This window comes from Mastigoproctus giganteus, chromosome 2, assembly GCF_048544385.1.
Source record: "Mastigoproctus giganteus isolate SK-2022 chromosome 2, ASM4854438v1, whole genome shotgun sequence".
Taxonomy (NCBI): domain Eukaryota; kingdom Metazoa; phylum Arthropoda; class Arachnida; order Uropygi; family Thelyphonidae; genus Mastigoproctus; species Mastigoproctus giganteus.
In genome coordinates this window covers 244,875,191-244,896,114 of record NC_143576.1, presented here as the reverse complement: position 1 = coordinate 244,896,114, position 20,924 = coordinate 244,875,191, and the positions used below count along the sequence as shown (strand labels likewise).

Genomic DNA, 20,924 nt, shown 5'->3' with positions numbered 1-20,924 from the left:
TTCTATCAACATCCCAAAAAAAAAAAACGATGCAATCACGTAACCAGCAGAAGGAATCGACTTGGCTTTCTTTAGAGGGGAGAGATGCTGTGGCTTGACTATTTAGACTGCTTCTTTGTCTCCGGCTGAAAATGATGGACCAATGTGTCATCTATGGTCACGAATCTTTCTAGGAAATTTGCTCAATCTGTTTGAAAACGATGCAAATGTTCACTTGACTTGACAATTCTCCTACGTTTTTGATCTGATGTCAAAAACTTTGGGATCCAACATGCTAACACCTTTGTCATAGCAAGAACATCTGGAGTGATGAAAGTTGCAGATCTTCCACAGGTGTGTCAACTACCAGGCTGTTCCTCCCTTGTTTAAATTTTGCTACCCGCTTCTTAATCATGGAATTGGAAGGAGGATCCTCCTCGATGTTATAACCATATCCTCATCAATCGCCTTTGGCATTAATTCCTTTTTAAAAAAAATCAAATAATGGATGACTGATTTTGATGACCAAATATTGGTGACTGATTTTGTCTGTCTTTTTCCATTTACACAACTTTGTTGTCTTCAAGACCTGTAATTAAAAAGAGACATTATTGAAGCTACTTGAAATGAAACTTGGTGGTTTACTATTTGAAGTGTTATACATTTAGTACAAAACTTTTAACACTGTACCACTACCTTTCATACTCAGACTATGAACTTTTCAATCTCCCCTCATATGTTTTGAAAATATCACAGAAAATATTAGTATACTATTCCTGAAAGACTGACTTCGAAAAAAATAAGGACTAGTAAAAAATACTCCAATGAAACCAAGCATTAAAGGAAAAAATATTGTGATAATGTAAACTGAATCAAATTTTAGCTGAGAAATTATATATCACATATACATTGCAAAATGAGGGACTAGACAAATTTCTGTTGAATAAATCCAGAAATTTTAGCCATTTGCAACAGTTCTTATCCAGGTGTACTGTTAAATGGATACACTTTTTGTTGTTCAAGTAATGTTCTACATATGCTTAGAGATTAAATATTACCCGACCTGCCAACCTTCTGGCACTTTGCATGGCACGAATATTTGCTTTTCATAGTTCAAAGTTCTTCTAAATCTCCAGATATCAGCGATTATAATGATTTCAGCATGCCCGTTTTTCTAAATCACCGCAAAAATAAATATATTTGTAGGGTTTCACATGATATCATTTTAACAGACATCTGTCTATAACCAAGGCAGTCATTGTGGAATCTGAAATTCAAGTGACAGACGAGTTCACATTGCAGTATGTACTCTGCAACACCAGGTGCATGGGATAGATCCCATGCACCTGGCGTGAGATGAGATCTATCCAGTAATATTAAAGGAGGCGGCAATGCAACTAAGCAAACCCTTAGCCATAATTATGAGAGCATCCTTGGACTCAGGAGAGATTCCCACGAATTGAAGATGTGCAAATGTATCCCCAATTCACAAAGTGGGATCGAAGGGTGACACGAGTAATTACAGACCAGTTAGTTTAACTTCTGTTCCGGGTAAAATAATGGAGTCACTGGTTAAAGATGCATTGCAGGATCATCTAGACAAGACTGCAGCAATAATTCAGACACAGCATGGGTTTGTTAAGGGAAAGTCTTGTCTGACAAATTTGATAGGATATTATGATGTGGTTGCAAAGGAACTGGATGCAAAAAATTATTTTGATATCATATATTTGGATTTCGGGAAAGCTTTTGACACTGTTGCGCATGGAAGCCTATTGTACAAATTGGAGCAGAATGGTATTAAGGGTAAGTTGCTACAATGGATAAAAGGATGGTTAAGTGGGAGAAGACAGAGGGTGGTAATCAATGGGTGCTGCTCTTTGTGGACTAATGTTATTAGTGGTGTCCCACAGGGTTCGGTGTTAGGTCCACTGTTGTTTTGTATATTTATCAATGATATTGATCAGGCTTAATGTCGAAGTTTGCAGATGATACAAAGGTTGGCAGGGTTGTTAATGACAGTAATTGCAGTGTGCTACTGCAACAGGATCTAGATAATTTGGGCAGATGGGCTAAGAAGTGGCAACTGAAGTTTAACCTTGACAAATGCAAAGTACTGCATATGGGTAGAAGTAACCCCAGAGAAATGTACCAACTGTGTGGTACTACAGTTAAGGTGGTAGAAAATGAAAAAGACCTGGGAGTAATTGTGCAGTCAGATATGAAGTTTTCTGAGCAATGCAGACAGGCTGCCAGGGCAGGTCATGGGGTTTTGTCAATGATATATAGGAATTTTGCTAGCAGGGAGAAGGAGATGATTGTCCCTCTGTATAAGGCAATGGTCAGGCCACGCCTTGAGTACTGCGTACAGGTCTGGAGGCCTCATTTTAGGAAGGATATAGATTTACTTGAGCCTGTACAGAGAAGGGCAACAAGATTGGTGAGGGGAATGAAGGGATCCTCTTACCAAGAGAGGCTTAAGTTCTGCAAATTGCAGTGGCTGGAGACTAGGCATCTGCGCGGTGATCTGATTGAAGTATATAAGGCCTTGAATGGATTGAGCACGCTGAATTCTGATGGGATCCTTTCACTTGTTCAGATTACGAACCTAAGGGGGCATAAATTCAAATTAAGAAAAGAAAGACAGATGTAGAATAGATGTGCGGAAATTTGCCTTTAGCCAGCGGGTGGTTAATTGCTGGAACAAACTTCCGTCTCTCGTTGTGGAAGTTGATAGGTTGAATAAATTTAAGGAGGAACTGGACAGGCATTTGGAGGGAATGGTGTGATTTTTTTTTTTGGCTGATGCTGCATAAGCTCATACACTTACTTTCTTGCATCACAATGCCACTACTACTACTACTATTATTCATAACCGAATAATTGGTATGATTCATGTAGTAGAACACTGTTCATTTCGATATTAGTATGTATCATTGTGATGTTTAAAAGCCCGTTTCACACAATTATATTTTTATGGCATAAATTTGAATGTAGAAACCTGCTTTCGTTTTGTAATTTATGGTTATTGTTTAATATCTCAGAAATAAAATAAAAATGTTATCACTTAGGTCTATAGGAACTTATATGCTCCAACATTTGTTCCGTGCAATTTTGAAACATTCTGTCAATTTCGTTTCAAAACTCTCTGAAATTTGTAATGGAAGCAGGTAGTGATGTTTGTGCAAAGGTTAAAAGGGACATTATTATTATTATTAATAGCCAAATGGCGCAAGGAAGCCTGAGGCTTATGCTGCACCAGGAAAAAAAAAAGTTCCCGACATATGCGTGATCGATCTCCAACCGTTGGAAAGAATGTAATTTTGCTTTTTTAATATACTTCATTATATATATATCTATTACAAACATAAAAAAAAAAAAGAAAGAAACGATTATTATTAATAAACAAATGAACCAATGATTTTGCATTTTATTCGTTTTATAGTTGTATAACAACTATAAACTTCGTCTTAATTTCAAATACAGTACAGTACTTATCAAGTTGGCAACAACATAAAAGTGAAAAAAAAAAACAAGAGCATGTTTCATCAATTATAAAGAAAGAAGCGATTAGAGCCCCCTTTTCAAGGTATTTTAGATACTATTATTATACCTAAAAAAGAAAAGAGAAAAAGCTTTTGCAACAATGAGTTAATGTCAAATGTAATTTAAAGTATTTTTTGTAAAAAAAGGGCCAATATTTCAAAACACTTTTTGCATTTATAAGGAAAAAAATTATTATTTTGAAATTATAGATACCAAATTATTGATAGATTTGTTTATTGCTTTGTGATGTGATAATTGATATAATTATTGATAGATTTGTATTTAAAGTTTCTTTGCTCAGATAATTTAGGTGTATAAGGCCTTGAATGGTTTGAGCAATTTTTTTTTTTGCTGATGGGATTATTCCTCTTCCCCAGATTATTCACTTGAGGGGACTTCAGGAGCGAGAGGGCATAGTACGCGTTCCTTGAGTAGACCGGGGTTCAAGCCTGTGACTACTAAATACGATAAATATTTGTATTGACGATTTATTGTAAACTCTACTGACTTGGCTGTTGTGCCGGAGTATAAACAGAAATTTTATTTTATTTTTTTTTTTATAAATTCAAATTGGGGCTCACATCTGGTGAGTATGGACTTGGCACACCTAGGGTCCTGAGCTGGCTATCATCATTCTTCTCTTTCTTGGCGATTCCTTTCTACTTCTTTCTCTCCCTCCCTCCAGGGTAACTTGAAAATTTTTTTTGGCTGGTGCAGCATAAGCCTTGAGCTTCCTTGCACAATATGGCTAATAATAATAAGACCATTGTAGACTAGATGTGTTGAAATTTGCCATTGGGTGGTTGATTACTAGAACAAACTTCCATATTTGTCGTTGTGGAAGTTGAGAGCTTAAATAAATTCAAGGCAGAACAATACAAACATTTGGAGTGAATGGATGGGGGAAATGGAAGGGTTTTTTTTTTTTTTTTTTGCCTGATACTGTATAAGCTTGCTTTCTTGCATCATATGCCTCTACTAATGCTAATGCTAAAAAATCACAAAGTGAATAGATACTGCAAGAAGTGGATGCATTTTTTATTGTAGTTAGTTATTTATTTATTTTGTATGAACTTAATTCCTTGCATCACTTTGCCATGAAATGGAGAATGGAACTAAATGAAATATTTTTTGTGAATATAGAAAATCCACCATAACACCATCTGAGTATGCTTTAAGACATTTTTTAAGGTGTCATCACACCAATATGCACTTGATACAATTGGTTGAGTTTCAAGATTCTTCTGAACTCTGTGTTCAAGTCTCTAAACAGAGTTGGGTTGTTTCTGTGAACAGTAACAGACTCTTGACTTCTAATAAAGCTTAGTATTAGTATTAATAGTGGTAAATGATGCAAGAAAGCAGCTTATATAGCATCAATAAAAAAAAAAAAAATTCCCATTTCACTTATACATCCCTCCAATAGTTTGTCTAGTTCTTCCTTGAATTTATTTAATAAATAAATAAATTCAAGGAAGATTGTGGAAGCTATCCACTTCCACAACACCAGATGGAAGTTTGTTCCAGCAATCAACTACCCAACCGGCTGAAGGCAAACATCTGCACATCTATTCTGCAACCATCCTTCAATCTGAATTTATGCCCCCTCATGTGAATAGTGTGAGTAAGAGAAAGCATTGTATCATATGCCATTAATAATTTTTGTTATTATTATAGTAATAATCATACTAACCAAACACAACCAGCCACCTCATGCACTTTAGCATTAGTTGAGGCATATGATACAAGAAAGCAAGCTTATGCAGCATCAGCAAAAAAAAAAAAAAAAAAAAAAAAACCCTTGCAATTTCACCATCTGGTCACTCCAAATGTTTGTCTAGTTCAGCCTTAAATTTATTTAAGCTATCAACTTCAACAACAACAGATGGAAATCTGTTCCAGCAATCAACTACCCTTTGGCTAAAGACAAACTTCCACACATCTATTTTAAACTGGCCATCCTCAATTTGAATCTATGCCTCCCTCAGGTTCTTAATCTGAGCAAGTGGAAGTAATCTGTCAGCATTGAGCCTGCTCAAACCATTCAAGGCCTTAAAAACCTCAGTCAGATTACCTTGCAGGTGTCTAGTCTCCAGATGCTGCAACTTGCAGAACTTAAGCCTTTCTTCATAAGCACACCCCTTTGATACTCTCATCAATCTTGTTTCCCTTCTCTTCTCTGTACTCATTCTAGCATCTCTACATCCTTCCTAAAATGAGTTCTTCAGAGCTGTATGCAGTACTCAAAGTGTGGCCTGACCATTGCCTTTTACTTGGTACCAGTACATGTCACAGGGTGGAAAACAATCTCACAAAGGAGAAAAAGTTTTATAATAATAATAATAACAACTGTAAATAGGTGGAAAGACAGGCACATGGAAATATGATAAATCACGGAAAATTCTATGTGATTTATCATATTTTGCAAGTAGAGAAAGGAGGTCATTATTCCTCTGTGTATGGTGATAGTGCAACCACACTTGAAATGTTGTGTGCAGGTCTGGTGGCTGCATTTAATAAAGATATAAGACATCTACAGATGGTGCAGAGATGGCTGTGTAATTTAATGAAAAGTGCTAACCATTATCCCATTGAGGAACAAATTAGAAGGTCATCTACAGGCTTAGCAGCCTGACACCTAAGAAGGGATATAATTGAAGTGTACAAGTCCCTGAGGAGGAGGTGCAATATAGCCTGAGTAACCTTCTTGCCAGAAATTCCCATAACAACAACAATGAGGGAATTAGTAAAATTAACAAGAGAACAGTATTCTCAATGATGACTGAAATAAGGATCAAAGGACACAACTATAAAATCTTAGGAAGGAGGAACAGTAGAGTAGTATTGGTGTTGGCCATATGGTGCAAGGAAGCCCAAGGCTTTTGCTGCACCATCCATAAAAAAAATAATAAAATAAAATGAACTACCCATTTGACTCCCTCCTCACATAATTAGCATCCAGCTGAGCTTTGAATCTCTTCGAGCTGTCAGCTTCAACCACCCATTGTGGCAACTTATTCCAGTAATCAATGACTCACTGGCTAAATGAAAACTTCTTGCAATCCAAGCTAAACTTCTTTCACCATTATTTTAAAATTTGGCCCATAGTTGTTGACCTCCACTACAATCATTTATAACAATGAAAATTTTGTCCTCATTCATTTTACTTTCTTCTTTTGGAACCTTATACACCTTAATTAATTTCTAAGGTGCCTAATTACCAAGTTCTTTAGTGCACATATTCAGTCTTTCTTCATATGATCACACTTTTTTCTGATCTTACCAGATACTTTTTTCTTATCATTGAGCTATTTCAAGAAGCTCAATGTCCTTTTTTATTTGGTGCATTGAGCAAAGTAGTAGTAGTAGTAGTAGTGGCACATGATGCAAGAAAGCAAGTGTAGGAGCTTATGCAGCATCAGCCAAAAAAAAAATAAAAAAAAATCACACCATTCCCTCCAAATGCCTGTCCAGTTCCTCCTTAAATTTATTTAACCTATCAACTTCTACAACGACAGATGGAAGTTTGTTCCAGCAATTAACCACCCGCTGGCTAAAGGCAAATTTCCGCACATCTATTCTACATCTGTCCTTTCTTAATTTGAACTTATGTCCCCGTAGGTTGGTAATCTGAACAAGTGGAAGGATCCCATCAGAATTCAGCGTGCTCAACCCATTCAAGGCCTTAGACCTCAATCAGATCACCGCGCAGGTGCCTAGTCTCCAGCCACTGCAATTTGCAGAACTTAAGCCTCTCTTGGTAAGAGAATCCCTTCATTCCCCTCACCAATCGTGTTGCTCTTCTCTGTACACGCTCAAGCAAATCTACATCCTTCCTAAAATGAGGCCTCCAGACCTGTACGCAGTACTCAAGGTGTGGCCTGACCATTGCCTTATACAGAGGGACAATCACCTCCTTTTCCCTGCTAGAAAATTCCTATATATCATTGACAAAACCCCATGACCCGCCCTAGCAGCCTGTCTGCACTGCTCAGAAAACTTCATATCTGACTGCACAATTACTCCCAGGTCTTTTTCATTTTCTACCACCTTAAGTGTAGTACCACACAGTTGGTACGTTTCTCTGGGGTTACTTCTACCCATATGCAGTACTTTGCATTTGTCAAGGTTGAACTTCAGTTGCCACTTCTTAGCCCATCTGCCCAAATTATCTAGATCCTGTTGCAGTAGCACACTGCCATTACTGTCATTAACAACCCTGCCAACCTTTGTGTCATCTGCAAACTTCGACATTAAGCCTGATATACCTTCATCAATATCATTGATAAATACACAAAACAACAGTGGACCCAACACCGAACCCTGTGGGACTCCACTAATAACATTAGTCCACGAAGAGCAGCACCCATTGATTACCACCCTCTGTCTTCTCCCACTTAACCATCCTTTTATCCATTGTAGCAACTTACCCTTAATACCATTCTGCTCCAATTTGTACAGTAGTCTTCCATGCGCAACAGTGTCAAAAACTTTCCTGAAATCCAAGTATATGATATCAAAATTATTTTTTGCATCCAGTTCCTTTGTGACCACATCATAATAACCAATCAAATTTGTCAGACAAGACTTTCCCTTAACAAACCCATGCTGTGTTTGAATTATTGCTGCAGTCTTGTCTAGATGATCCTGCAATGCATCTTTAACCAGCGACTCCATTATTTTACCCGGAACAGAAGTTAAACTAACTGGTCTGTAATTACTCGTGTCCGTGTCACCCTTCGATCCACCTTTGTGAATTGGGGACACATTTGCACATCTCCAGTCCGTGGGAACCTCTCCTGAGTCCAAGGATGCTCTCATAATTATGGCTAAGGGTTTGCTTAGTTGCTTTGCCGCCTCCTTTAAAATAACTGGATAGATCCCATCCACCCCAGGTGCCTTTCTTATGTTTAACTTCAACAATTTCTCCTCCACTTTGCTCTCAGTTATTACAAAATCATTAAGCACACTGCTACAATTTGATAACCTTCTTCCATTTTCAAATTGTAATAATTCCTCACGTGTGAATGTAGATGCAAAATACTCATTCAGTTTGTTTGCTATCTGAGCAGGATCATCAACAGTCGAACCATCGATGTCAAGTGGACCAATCATATTCATCCCCTTCCTTTTAGAGTTTATATAAGTAAAGAAATCCTTGCTGTTTTTCTTAGCATCTTTTGCCAAAGATTTCTCGTAATCCGCCTTCGCCTGCCGAACCTCCTTTGTGACCTGATTACAGACTAGCTTATATCTGCCACAGGCTTCTGCGTCACCTGATAATTTATATGCATCCCATGCATTTTTCTTCTCTGTCACGAGTCTCATTAGTTCATTTGATAACCATTTAGGCCTAAACCTTGAACGATATTTCTTAATCGGTATATAAAGTCTAGTTGCTTCCACAATTAATTCTTTGAATGCTTCCCACTTAGAATTTACTGTTTGTAACATCGTCAGTTGATCCCACTGTACAGAATTTAAAAACAATCTGAGACCACTGTACTCCCCTTTACGGAAGCAAAATCCCTTTCCTTTACCCCTGACGGTAGTTACCTCTTTGAATAAATCCCACTTCAGCACACTGTGATCACTGCCACCTAGTGGTTCCTTTATCTGCAAAGTATTCTAAGTGCAGTCTTACTTTGCCTTATGCAGGGCAATTATGACCTCCCTATCTCTACAGGAAAATTAGCATTAGTAGAAGCATATGATGCAAGAAAGCAAGCTTATATAGTATCAGCCAACAAAAAAAAAAACCCTTCCCATTTCACCCATCCATTCACTCCAAATGTTTGTCTAGTTCTGTCCCGAAATTATTTAAGTTGTTGACCTCCACTACAACAGATGGAAGTTTTTTCCAACTATCAATCACCCACTGGCTAAAGGCAAATTTCTGCATATCTCTTGTACAATTTTAGCATTAGCATTAGTAGAGGCATATGATGCAAGAAAGCAAGCTTATGCAGCATCAGCCAAAAAAAAAAAAAAAAAAACACTTCCACTTCACCCCTCCATTCATTCGAAATACCTGTCCAGCTGAGCCTTAAATTTATTTAGGCTATCAACTTCCACGATGAGGGATGGAAGTCTGTTCCACCAACCAACTACCCGCTGGCTAAAGGCAAATTTCCACACGTCTATCCTGCATCTGTCTTTCCTCAATTTGAATTTATGCCCTCTCAGGCAAGAGGAAGAATCCCATCAGCATTGAGCATGCTCAAAACATTCAAGGCTTTATACACCTCTATCAGATCACCTCGCTGGTGCCTAGTCTCCAGACACTGTAATTTGCAAAACTTAAGCCTTTCTTCGTAAGAGTACCCCTTTGTTCCATTCACTAATCTTGTTGCCCTTCTCTGTACTCGTTCTGTACTACTTTCTTTCTACTCGCTCTACTTGTTCCAGCAGCTCTATTTTCTTTCCTCAATTTGAATTTATGTTCCCTCAGATGAGTAATCTGAGCAAGAGGAAGAATCCCATCAGCATCGAGCTTGTTCAAACCATTCAAGACCTTATGCAACTCAATTAGATCATCTCGAAGGTGCCTAGTCTCCAGATGCTGCAATTTGCGGAACGTAAGCCTTTCTTGGTAACAGCTACCCATTGTTCCACTCACCAATCTCATTGCCCTTTTTCAATCTTCAGTAAATCATTGATGGTACACCATGGGCCTTCTTTGCCACCTGTCTACTGCTCAGAGAACCTCATGTCCAACCCTATCATAATTTCCAAATCCCTTTCTTCCTCTACTATTTTTAATTCAATCCCCACAAAATCTATAATTTATTTTGTGGTTGCTATTCCCCAAGTGTAAAACTTCATTAAAACAAAATTATTTGATCTTAAAAATCTTGTGATTAGATGTTATGAAGTTTAAGTTTGCCTACAAGGAGGGTGGCCATATGTTGCATCTCTAATCAGTCCTTTGAGAAATGAATGCTGCTGCAATAGTTGGCCACCCATCCTAGTAAATGAGAATCTGTTGGAATAAATTTGTTACAATCATCATGAGTACAGAATCAGTTGGATGTGTACTTACATGTTATTGTTTATAGTAAACATTTTGAGATGGCTCTTTTTTCATTCACTCGCTAATATATTAATAATTTAAAATATCACTAAATTCTTAAATTTTATGGTCATGTAATATGGAATTAATATTATTTCATTTCTAGGACGGAAGTGTGAGATTGATGTAGATGAGTGTGCCTCTTCACCTTGTAAACATGGCGGTATTTGTCAAGATGGTATTAATTCTTTCCACTGTCAGTGTGCTCCTGGATATAGAGGAAGAAGGTGTCACGTGATAGGTATCTAAACTGTTAATACTTATGATATTAAATTAAACATTTTTATGTACCTTTGAAGTTAGCATTCCTATTAGGTTATGTATGTTAACTAATGTTAGATTAAAAAGAGAAATTTTTTTGGCTTCTTTAAATCTTTAGTTACTAATTTTATAAAGATGGAGCACTTGTATGACAATTTTATTATTGACGTTTCATTATATAGACTCCCATTTTTCTGAGTTTTTGTGTTAACTCTACCACATTTCTGAATTTCACCTCTTTTTTAAAAACACGGGATATGAGATGTCTCATTCCCTGGGTTGTTCTATGTACTGGTGTATTTTGGAGTGTTCTTGCTGTCCAGTTTTGGAATAAAAATTTCAGTGTTAGTTAGAATAATAAATATTTCAACTGATCTTCTAAGTAATGTTGTTTTTTCTCCTCTTTTTCAAGATGAAATCACAATTATATCAAATCAAATATATATTTTTATTCATTCTCTAGACTTTCAGCCACCTTCCTATAAGTTTTTTTTTTTTTTTTTTTTTTTTTAAGGTAAAGAAAGAGGCAGTAAAAACTTAATTGGCAGCTTTCCCATAAGTTCTATACAATAGGTTGATAGCTTGACAATCTCATTGCATGATATTCATCTGTTGTTGGTTTCTGCTCATCACAAGTTATTATTATTATTATCCATATGGTGCAAGGAAGCCTGAGGCTTATGCTGCACCAGCCAAAAAAAGAAAAAAAAAGAAACAATTTCTGAATTACCCTGAGAGAGAGAGAGAGAGAGAGAGAGAGAGAGAGAGAGAGAGAGAACAAGTCAGAAGTAGAAAGGAATCACCAAGAAAGAGAAGTGACAACTGTTACCAGTCGGTGCCATCGCTGATAGCTACTGCAAATCAAACTTTACGTGAAAGTCTTTACTACAACATAAAGACTTTGTTGGAGGTTTTTTACCAGTACTAAGCCAGTTACAATTTACCAGTACTAAACTTGGTTGGTGGTCACCAACCTACCTTTGAAAAAATGTAAGGTGTTGATGTACTATGTTGATGTACACTGTTAAATCATTAAAAATCAAATAATGCAAGAAACTTGCATTATTTGATTTTTTGCTCTAAGTGATTTGGGTAGGTTCCTTTCCAAAGTGAGAGAATAAAGAAGTCCAGCAAGTAAAGGGTTAAATTATTTCTGCTCTTTTTTTTCAAAAGGTTACAAAATGTGAGATCAGATTGGTAGCTGATGATCAAATCTGTAGCTGTTCAAGCAATTCAAGAAAATCTTGGCAATGCTAAATGGTGAAGAGGTTTCTAGTTCAGTTTGTCAGTCATTGAAGTCACGAGCAACAATGACCAGATTAGAGGATTAAGTAAAGAGAGAGAATTGAACTGAGTAGGCTCTTCAAGCTTTGAATATCACTATTGGCCAATGAAGAAAGAGATATATGAGAATAACAAGGTTTTTAGTTTCCAAATTATAGGAAACAGTAGACTGCTTTTTTAATCACTACATCCAGCAGATTGCATGTACATAATTTTATTGGAATCAACAATACTAGTGTCTGTCTCCTCTAGACCCCTTATCTTTTCGGCGCAGTATAACCTCAGTCGTTTTTGCGCCAGTAAAATTAAAATCATCATCAAACCTTATCGTTTCAGTGAATTGTGTAGTTTGAGAAGACCATCTCAGAAACACTGATATCCCTGAAGAATCCAGATTCAGTTAACAGGTGTAGTTCACCTACACCAGTTAGTCCCCCCCCTGGTATTTGATCAGTGAACTTCTCTGCACACAATGATATCAGCTGTTCCCATTATCTGAAATGAGTAAGTAACTTCAACACATTGGGTTCATTTCATTAATTCCTTTAGCCAGTAAGTGTTAATTATTGGAATAAGTTAAGGCCAGTAGTTTGGGAAATTTAAAGCTCAGCTAGATCAATACCTACAAAAGGAATGAAACACTGTGTGGCAAAAGCTTATGGCTGTACTGGAATTTAATGATATCTGATGAATGAATAAATATGTCTGATGAATGGTGATACCTGGAACTCCACTGGAATTTAATGACAATAAATAACCAGTAAGACATTAGGAATTTTCCCTTAGATTTTTTAATAAACCACACCCTGAATATCTAACCAAAAACTAAATCTTCTAGAACTGAAAACTGCTTCTTTGCTGTGGTGTAAAAGATTCCCTGGCACTACCCACTGCTGATGGCTCTTAATATTTTGATCAATCACCGATTTTTATCCCAAGTAATGAATTTTAGAAATAATATCAAAGTTCATGAGAATATAGTGAAGTGAAAATGCTTACCCAATCTCTAAGGTTGTCTAGTAATATGTCATGCCCATTTTCCAGCTGTAGCAATTTGTGATAAAGATGGAATGGCCAAACTGTCATTCTGGACAAGTTCTTCAGGTTACAACAGGACCTCCTTTAAGTGTTACTGATGAGGTTCAATAATCAAGCTGCAATAATGAGACCTGAACTTTTGAAACCTGCATTGGCATTTCTTATGCATTTAGAGCTTTCCACCTTGAATATTTTTTTCTGGCTGCAGTCCCATTATTCTCTGTCTTAAATTCACAAAGCATTATCAACCTAATATTGTCTTTTGACACCTTCAACTTATTTTTAGCAGTTGAAAAAAAGGTTAGCTCACTGTTAAATCATTAAAACTGTAAGTAGACTGATGGCTTACATCTATACAAATTAGTATAAAAATATTTCATTTGATATGTGCAGTTAATGTATAAATATAACACAAAGTTATCACTGGCAGAAAACAAGATTATGTGTGGAATGACCTGATACTTTAAAAAAACAAATTAAAAATATTTTATGGAGATTACTAAATCAAAACACATGACTTATAACCATATAACATATTATATTATTACCACATATTATCATTTAATACAATACTGTATTGTTATTTGTGGAATATATGAAATCAGATGCACAAAATTGTCTTCTTTCAAGCGAAATGATTACTTGCTTTCAAAGTGAAAGCATCCACTTTTACTCTGAAAGCAACTAATTTCAGTACAGTAATTAAGACACTATAATTGTAAAAGAACAATAAATCATTAGTTACTTGTTACTCTAATAAACATTGCTTTTTTGCATGTCTCCCCAAGAATATCTGTTAATATCCAAATATATTACATGTATATGCAAAACTGTTTCTTCCCCCATCCGACCAAGAAAAGTTTTGGGATATGCTTCCAGTTGTGCTTTGTACTGGTACTTTGTACTAGTAAGTTAAAATATTTATTAATTTGACACTAGACAGAAAGAAAGGGTTATCATCTCTATTTTAGACAGCTAAGGATGCCAATTGATTTACTTCTCTTTAAATGTGTAACATCATTGCAAAGAAAAATTTTATCAGGCAGTAAACAATAAACATTCCCAAAGAACTGTTCTTTTACCAACAAAAAGTGTAAATTCAAGGATGCCTGTTTATTTAGTACTCCGTTTATTACATATACTTACATATTGGTGAACATCAAACAGCTCTCGTTTAAAAACTTTAAACTATATTGTCATTCCATTATGTCCTAATTTTTCTTTATCAGACCCCCTTTAATTCCATTTTTTTCAGTTAATCACTCCTCTTCTATGGTGGTCTCCAACTTGGGCTGCATAGAATCTTTGGTTCTGTTAGTGGTTTTCAAGGGATTTTTTTTTTTTTTTGAAGTTTTAAAGTTTTTAAATTTTACATGACCAACTAATATTGCACAGGCTTCATTATAGTGTGATATTTTATCCTTAAACTCAGTCTTTCCCCTAGAAAAACTTTTCTTACCATGTAAAAAAAAAACTTTATACAGTGTTCTCCCCAGAAAAGTTTGCCAGCCAGGTGGCATTATGAAATATTCTAAAATTTTCTGTTATTTATAAATGTGACTTAAGCAATCCAGAGCAAAAATTAATTGCATAATTTAATATTATATGCTCCTATTGCATTGATCTTGATCGCATAGTATGTTCAAATTAATATTGATTGAGATCAGTGAGCAGTACCATACGGTACCGCAAGAATCGTTTAAATTTTATCCGGGCAGTCAGTTAAATTCACAGGGACCTATCACCCCAGGACTTATTAAATGTGCCCATTTGATAGGTCCTGGGGTGAACACTGTTTGTATATTAATAAGATCATAAAGTATAAAGTGTTTCTTTTTTTATTGAAACGTCTTAACTTTAAATTTTATTTAAATGTGCAACTTTTGTGACTGTAACTTAGTTGTTTATATTTTTATTATCTGAATTCAATGATTATTCTTCATTTTAGAGCATTGTCCTATGCATGTCATGCAAACCACAAAAGGCACATTCAGGTGGAATTCAACAGCACATGGTAGAATGAATGTTTTGGAATGTCCATTTGGAGCAGTCAATCCTGAGGTAGGAGGAATTGGATATGCTAGAAGGCAGTGTTTTCTTTATTCCAATGGCACTGTTTCCTGGGGCAGGATGGACAGTCAAAATTGCAGAGAGGAGGTAGATAGCTGTTAAATTTTCCATGTTGTTAAAGTATAATTTAATAATTTAAATTAGTTGCTAAATTTTGTATAATTGTTATGCTAAAGTTCATACATTTCAATAATAGCAAAAACAGTTATTTGTATAACTTTTTTCCATATTATAGGCATTTAAAAGGGCTGAAGAACTGACTGGAAAATTAAGGATATTGACAGAAAATCCAAATAATATGACACCAGAAAGGTTGCAAGATACCACAAAACGAATTGAAAATGTTCTGGAGTATGCAGTTCATGACAAAAATGTAAGAAAATTTTAAATGTTTTTTTGCCCTATCATATTATTTGAGGTTTTTCATGCACTACTTGAATTATTAAATATTGTTGTTCATTAACTTTGTAATGTTATTTAATAACTTGAATGATCTGGCTAGTTATTGTAGTGATGTTCATGCTACTCCTTCTTTTCCATTGGTTCACTAATAATGAAGATATTTTAGGCACTATAATTTAAATATATGCAATACACGTAGCCTTCTCTTGATCACAGGATAGAATGGGCCCCAAACATGCTACAATTTGAAGTGAAGGTAATTTTTATATATTTGTTTCAGGTTAACTGGAAATTTGAATGAACATGGATACCTCTTGGATTTGTTGGAAACCCCTAATATTTTGGATCTTTATTTTAAACGTGATTCCATATTTTCCCAACATTAATTCAAGAGAATTGCATCATAGAGATGCACTTATTCATTGGACTATAATGCAACTACTAGATTGCTGATTTGACTGCAGCTAATTCTGTTTTTGTGATGCTATTGTAAAGTTCTGTGTACAATGCAAATCACATAATACAAAGGACCTTGGGCAAAAAATTTCAACAGGTAGACAGTGGAATCAGCGAAGAAATGCTAACAATCCAAAATTGTAGGTGGTAGATGACTTTCATCAACCGGTGAAATACCACCACTTTGCTTACTGGAGGCTTGAAGTGGTGAAACCCATGTTTAGTCTCTAGAGCAAAGTTTCCGGCACCCCACCCATACTTCTCCTTCATCCCTTGCACGGTACTAAGTACTATAGGTTTTGATACCTTTCATGTTTGGGGTTTTCATAAAAAAAAAAAAAAAAAACTGTCACAATGAGCACTAGTTTGATGTGATACAATTTATTTAATTTAATGGTGGATGCCTTAAGCAGGTCATAGTTCATAAATAACTTCATCATTTCAACAAGTGTACACAATTAAATCTCCAAATTGTATATTTTATTTTTGTTATTGAGTTGAACCTTCAGCTACAATATTCTAAAAATGATGTGTAGTTTTATTGTGAATAAAACTACTAATTAAATTGAGGCTGGGTTTTTGTTTTTCATCCATGATGTGAATTTTCATGTGAAATGCTCAGTCGAAAAATTAACATATTACTACAAGAGAGCTAAAAATATTGGGTGCAGGGGCTGAAGAATTGAATTCATAATGATTAGAGAGCATAGGGGAACCCTTTTCATGAACCTTATTAGAACTTATGTCTCTTTTGCTATTATCTGTACAGGGCTGGCTTTAGGATAAGGCCCTAAGCTTGAAAAACAAACTATTAAATTCATAATTTACATAATTATAATTTATAATTACTAAGATATATAATGTAATTTACATAATTAATTATATTGCATATAATTTACTTTTTGTAAGTAAATAAAATGTAAAATTAATCATTCTAAAAAATGAAAACCTTCGCATCAGCGGGAGGGTGCCATCAGTCATTGTGGCCTAGGGGTGGCATATACCCTTAATCTGGCCCTGTATTTGCACATGAACAAAACACAAAATAATTACTGTAGATGCTGCTTATCTACACTGTTGAAGATATTAATCCATAGGAAGTTAACTGTTATATATGGATTGTCATTCAGATGTCTTTTCAAAAAGTGCATCATTTAACTCTTAATCAGGCACATTGTGAACACTCTTATTCAGGCACATTCTGCACCCTTTGATCAGCACCAATATTTTTTAGCTATCTGCACTTTTAAACTATCTGTTTATCAAGCAGTAATTTGTGGTACCTTTCAAGAAAAATTTTTGCCTCGGTTTCTCTATTAAAAATTCAAGAAATCTCCATTAAATAGTAAAAATGACTCAGCACAACTAACACCTGCCAGAATGTATACTTATGGAGTAATACATATGAATATCAGAATTAATAATAAAAGTACTTGAAGTCATTATGGAGTTTTCAATTAATATAGTTAAAGAATGGAACACTATATTATAAATGAAGAAGTGTTTTCTTTTGATCAGAAGTACAGAACTGTGTTTCAAACCTGATTTTACAGGCTTGTCCTCATTGCATGACATACAAAATGATAGCAAATGGAAACAATGTAGAGAATAAAAGCTGTTGATCCTGAATAAAACAGATATTTGTGGATCATGGATGTGTTACTGTTGTGGCCTGCCCACGCTGATATATCTGGCATGGCTAGCTTTAGTAAAAACTTAAGATTGATTAGCCTGGGTTGGTGATATCATTAGCAGTTTTGTTACTTAGGCCTCAATGACAAATTATCATTTGTTATTATTTTGGGTGGATATATATGCTATTTTTTTTTTCTGAACAGATGTTCATAACTCATATAGGGTCTATATGTTCATTGCATAACAGAGATAAATATCACTGCACAAAATCCATTGCAGCTACACCCGACGCACATGCCTAATGCTCACAGAGTCAGAATTAGGCATTAAAAATTTGTCACCAAGACATATCTATTAAAGCAGTCAGAAGTTTCAAAGTAGAAGTTGGCATCAACATGCACACGCTGGTTTAGAGAAACTACCAAGAATGTTTGTGTTCTTTTTATTGTTCCCATTATCATTTTGTATGTTATTGGCACTCACAAGAACCTGTTTGATCAGGTTTAAAACATATTCACCACAATAAAGCATCCCTTTGTTTTTTAATGTAGCATATTATGTTAAATTGTTGACCTGCAGTATAAATGATAATATAAATGTGGTTTTAAACTTGATTGTACAAGTTCTTTCTAAATACTCTGACATATTAATTTAACTACTGATAACATTTCTATTATATAGCTTGCACATCATTATGTCAAAGCTTTACATACTTGTCTTTCAGTTTACTGTCATTTCATTTCCATTCAAAATTATTATTAATTATACATATTTCAATTAATTCCAATTTATATAAGATAGTCAGTTGAGTTTGGCACACATTTTTAGTATACGTGATGATCATGTGACACTTGAAGAACAGATAAGGTGCTAGAGAATAACTTACCTGTGATGCAAATGTCACAGATAAGGTATTAGAGAATTAACCAGCCTAACACTGCTTACACTCACTATTGCAGATTCATACATAGTAAAGAAATTTTGTATTTATACATAGTAAAGAAACAATATAATTGCAATATGATTTTTGAACCCAAATGCTTTAAACTTAAGATTTATGTAATATTAACTATGCTTTATATTTTTATAATATTAATAATGGAAGATGTAAAGAGAGAAGTTTATCACATCACATCCATTTAGTGATTATAAATAAAATAAATAAATTTCCATTTATACTCAGTATTGTAATCTGGGTCACAGGAGTTTAAAACTTTTGTAACAGTTATGTTTCAGCCAGTATAATAGTGCAGCAGTTAAAAATGAGTCAGTTTTTGTGACATTGTGTGGACTTGACCTTGCAATGTATATACGTGCCCATGTACATTATCCAGACAATAGCTTGGCTGATTTCTTTTATTAAGTTTATGTACTTTTATTGTTTTAACAATTAAATATTAGTTCTAGTTATTTGCTTTTTAATGAGATAATTAAAAGGTAGCCAGTTGGATTTGGTACACCTTTTGGAGAAATTATCTTCCAATAATTTCCCTAAAAATGGAAAGTTCTCTCTCTCTAAAGATTTAATTGATTTTTGTTTTACTTTAGATTGCCCACAGTATGTTGTCAGTAATTAGCAATGTTTTAGCAGTAAATGATTCTATACTAGAAGTGGGAGATCAAAATGGTACCACAACTAGCAAGTAAGTAATTTATTTCTCTTAAATAACTTTAAAATATCCATGAGCTTTCAAGTTACACAAAAATATGACTGTAAGAATTTGCTGAATATGTTTGAATGCCATTGAATGTATTATACTGTAAATTGATAGTGAAAGTAGACTTATTTAATAAAACCATATATCACATCCATAAATATAATTTCTAGTGTTTGGCAATCCCACTTTGATCCACTGAATTCACCAGAAAAAAGTATAAGAGAACAGAAATGTTTATTTGACAAATGCACTTTTCTAATGGATTATGGATTAATTAATGGATTAATTCAATTTTAACTTCCAGATATGTGTACATGCAGGTAATTATTTATTTAATTATACACAGTTCAGAATGCAGTAAGAGTATATGAAATATTAATGATCAAAATCTCTCTCTTTCTCTGAACAAATGTTTTGCAGCAGTTACTTTTTCATCAATCTGTATTAGCAGTGGCAAACATTTTCCAGCCTACATGCCAAAAATAAACTGAAACAAAAATATAACAATTTTTACATACCACAGAAAAAAAATTAACTGAATTATTAAGTTTTTATTGATATAAAAGGTAACAATACTTGGATGTTTATAATGTGAACTTTTTTGCTGTATAACTTTGTGTCAATTTTCATGCTGTATGTGATTAATAAACCAGAAAACAAAATATAAAAACCAAATATGAACAAGTGCTGGTTGTGGAAGAACAAGAGCAGTACAAAGATATTTAAATAATGCTAATGAACTCGGGAAGGAAAAGAATCATATTATAATTTGGTTATTAATGGACACTACTCTTCCTGGACTAATGTTATTAGTGAAATCCCCCAGGGTTCAGTGCTGGGCCCATTGCTGTTTTCTCTATTTATTAATGTTATTGATGAAGTTATATCAGGCTTAATGTCTCAGTTTGCTATTGATACAAAGGCTGGTAGGGTGGTTAATGACAGTAATCAAGGTTAGCTACAGCAATAAGATCTAGAAAAATTAGGCATATGTGCTGAGAAATGGCAGTTGAAGTTTAACATTGACAAATGCAATACACTGCTGCCTATTATGTTTTTATTTTTATTTTCCACTACACTCAAGGTTGTAGAAAATGAAAAAGACCTGGGGTAATTGTGCAGTCAGATACAGAGTTCTCTGATCAGTGCAGACAGACTGCCATGACAGGGCGCCTCCATAGCCAGGAGTAGCAGCAGTGTGTAGCACACGCTTCTTGATTAGATTGGGGTTCGAGCCCGTCACCACCAAATATGGAGGATGTGGAAAGGTCAGGGAATGACCACCGCATATTCCCGGAGCAATAAGGCCTTAGTTGCTAATGCTCCTAAAAAAAAACAAATAACAATAACAAATAACTGCCATGACAGCTCATGTAATTTTTGCAGTTATATACAGCAATTTTGCTAGCAGTAGAAATAAGGAGGTAATTATTCCATTGTACAAAGCAATGGTTAGGCTACATCTTGAGTACTGTCTGGAGGACTCATTTTAGGAAGAATGCAGATCTGCTGTTGAATGGATG

The 20,924-nt window shown here is 34.9% G+C and overlaps 1 protein-coding gene across 1 annotated transcript in view; it reads left to right on the top strand.

The window, feature by feature from the left end:
- Window positions 1-20,924, top strand: part of LOC150090339 (uncharacterized) — a 336,582-nt gene that overhangs the window by 228,466 nt on the left and 87,192 nt on the right. Inside the window, exons 6-9 of the mRNA XM_090390273.1 lie at window positions 10,704-10,838; window positions 15,129-15,337; window positions 15,486-15,623; window positions 19,292-19,386. Of these exons, the coding sequence (XP_090246399.1) occupies window positions 10,704-10,838; window positions 15,129-15,337; window positions 15,486-15,623; window positions 19,292-19,386 (577 nt within the window). The remainder of the gene's footprint in view (window positions 1-10,703; window positions 10,839-15,128; window positions 15,338-15,485; window positions 15,624-19,291; window positions 19,387-20,924) is intronic.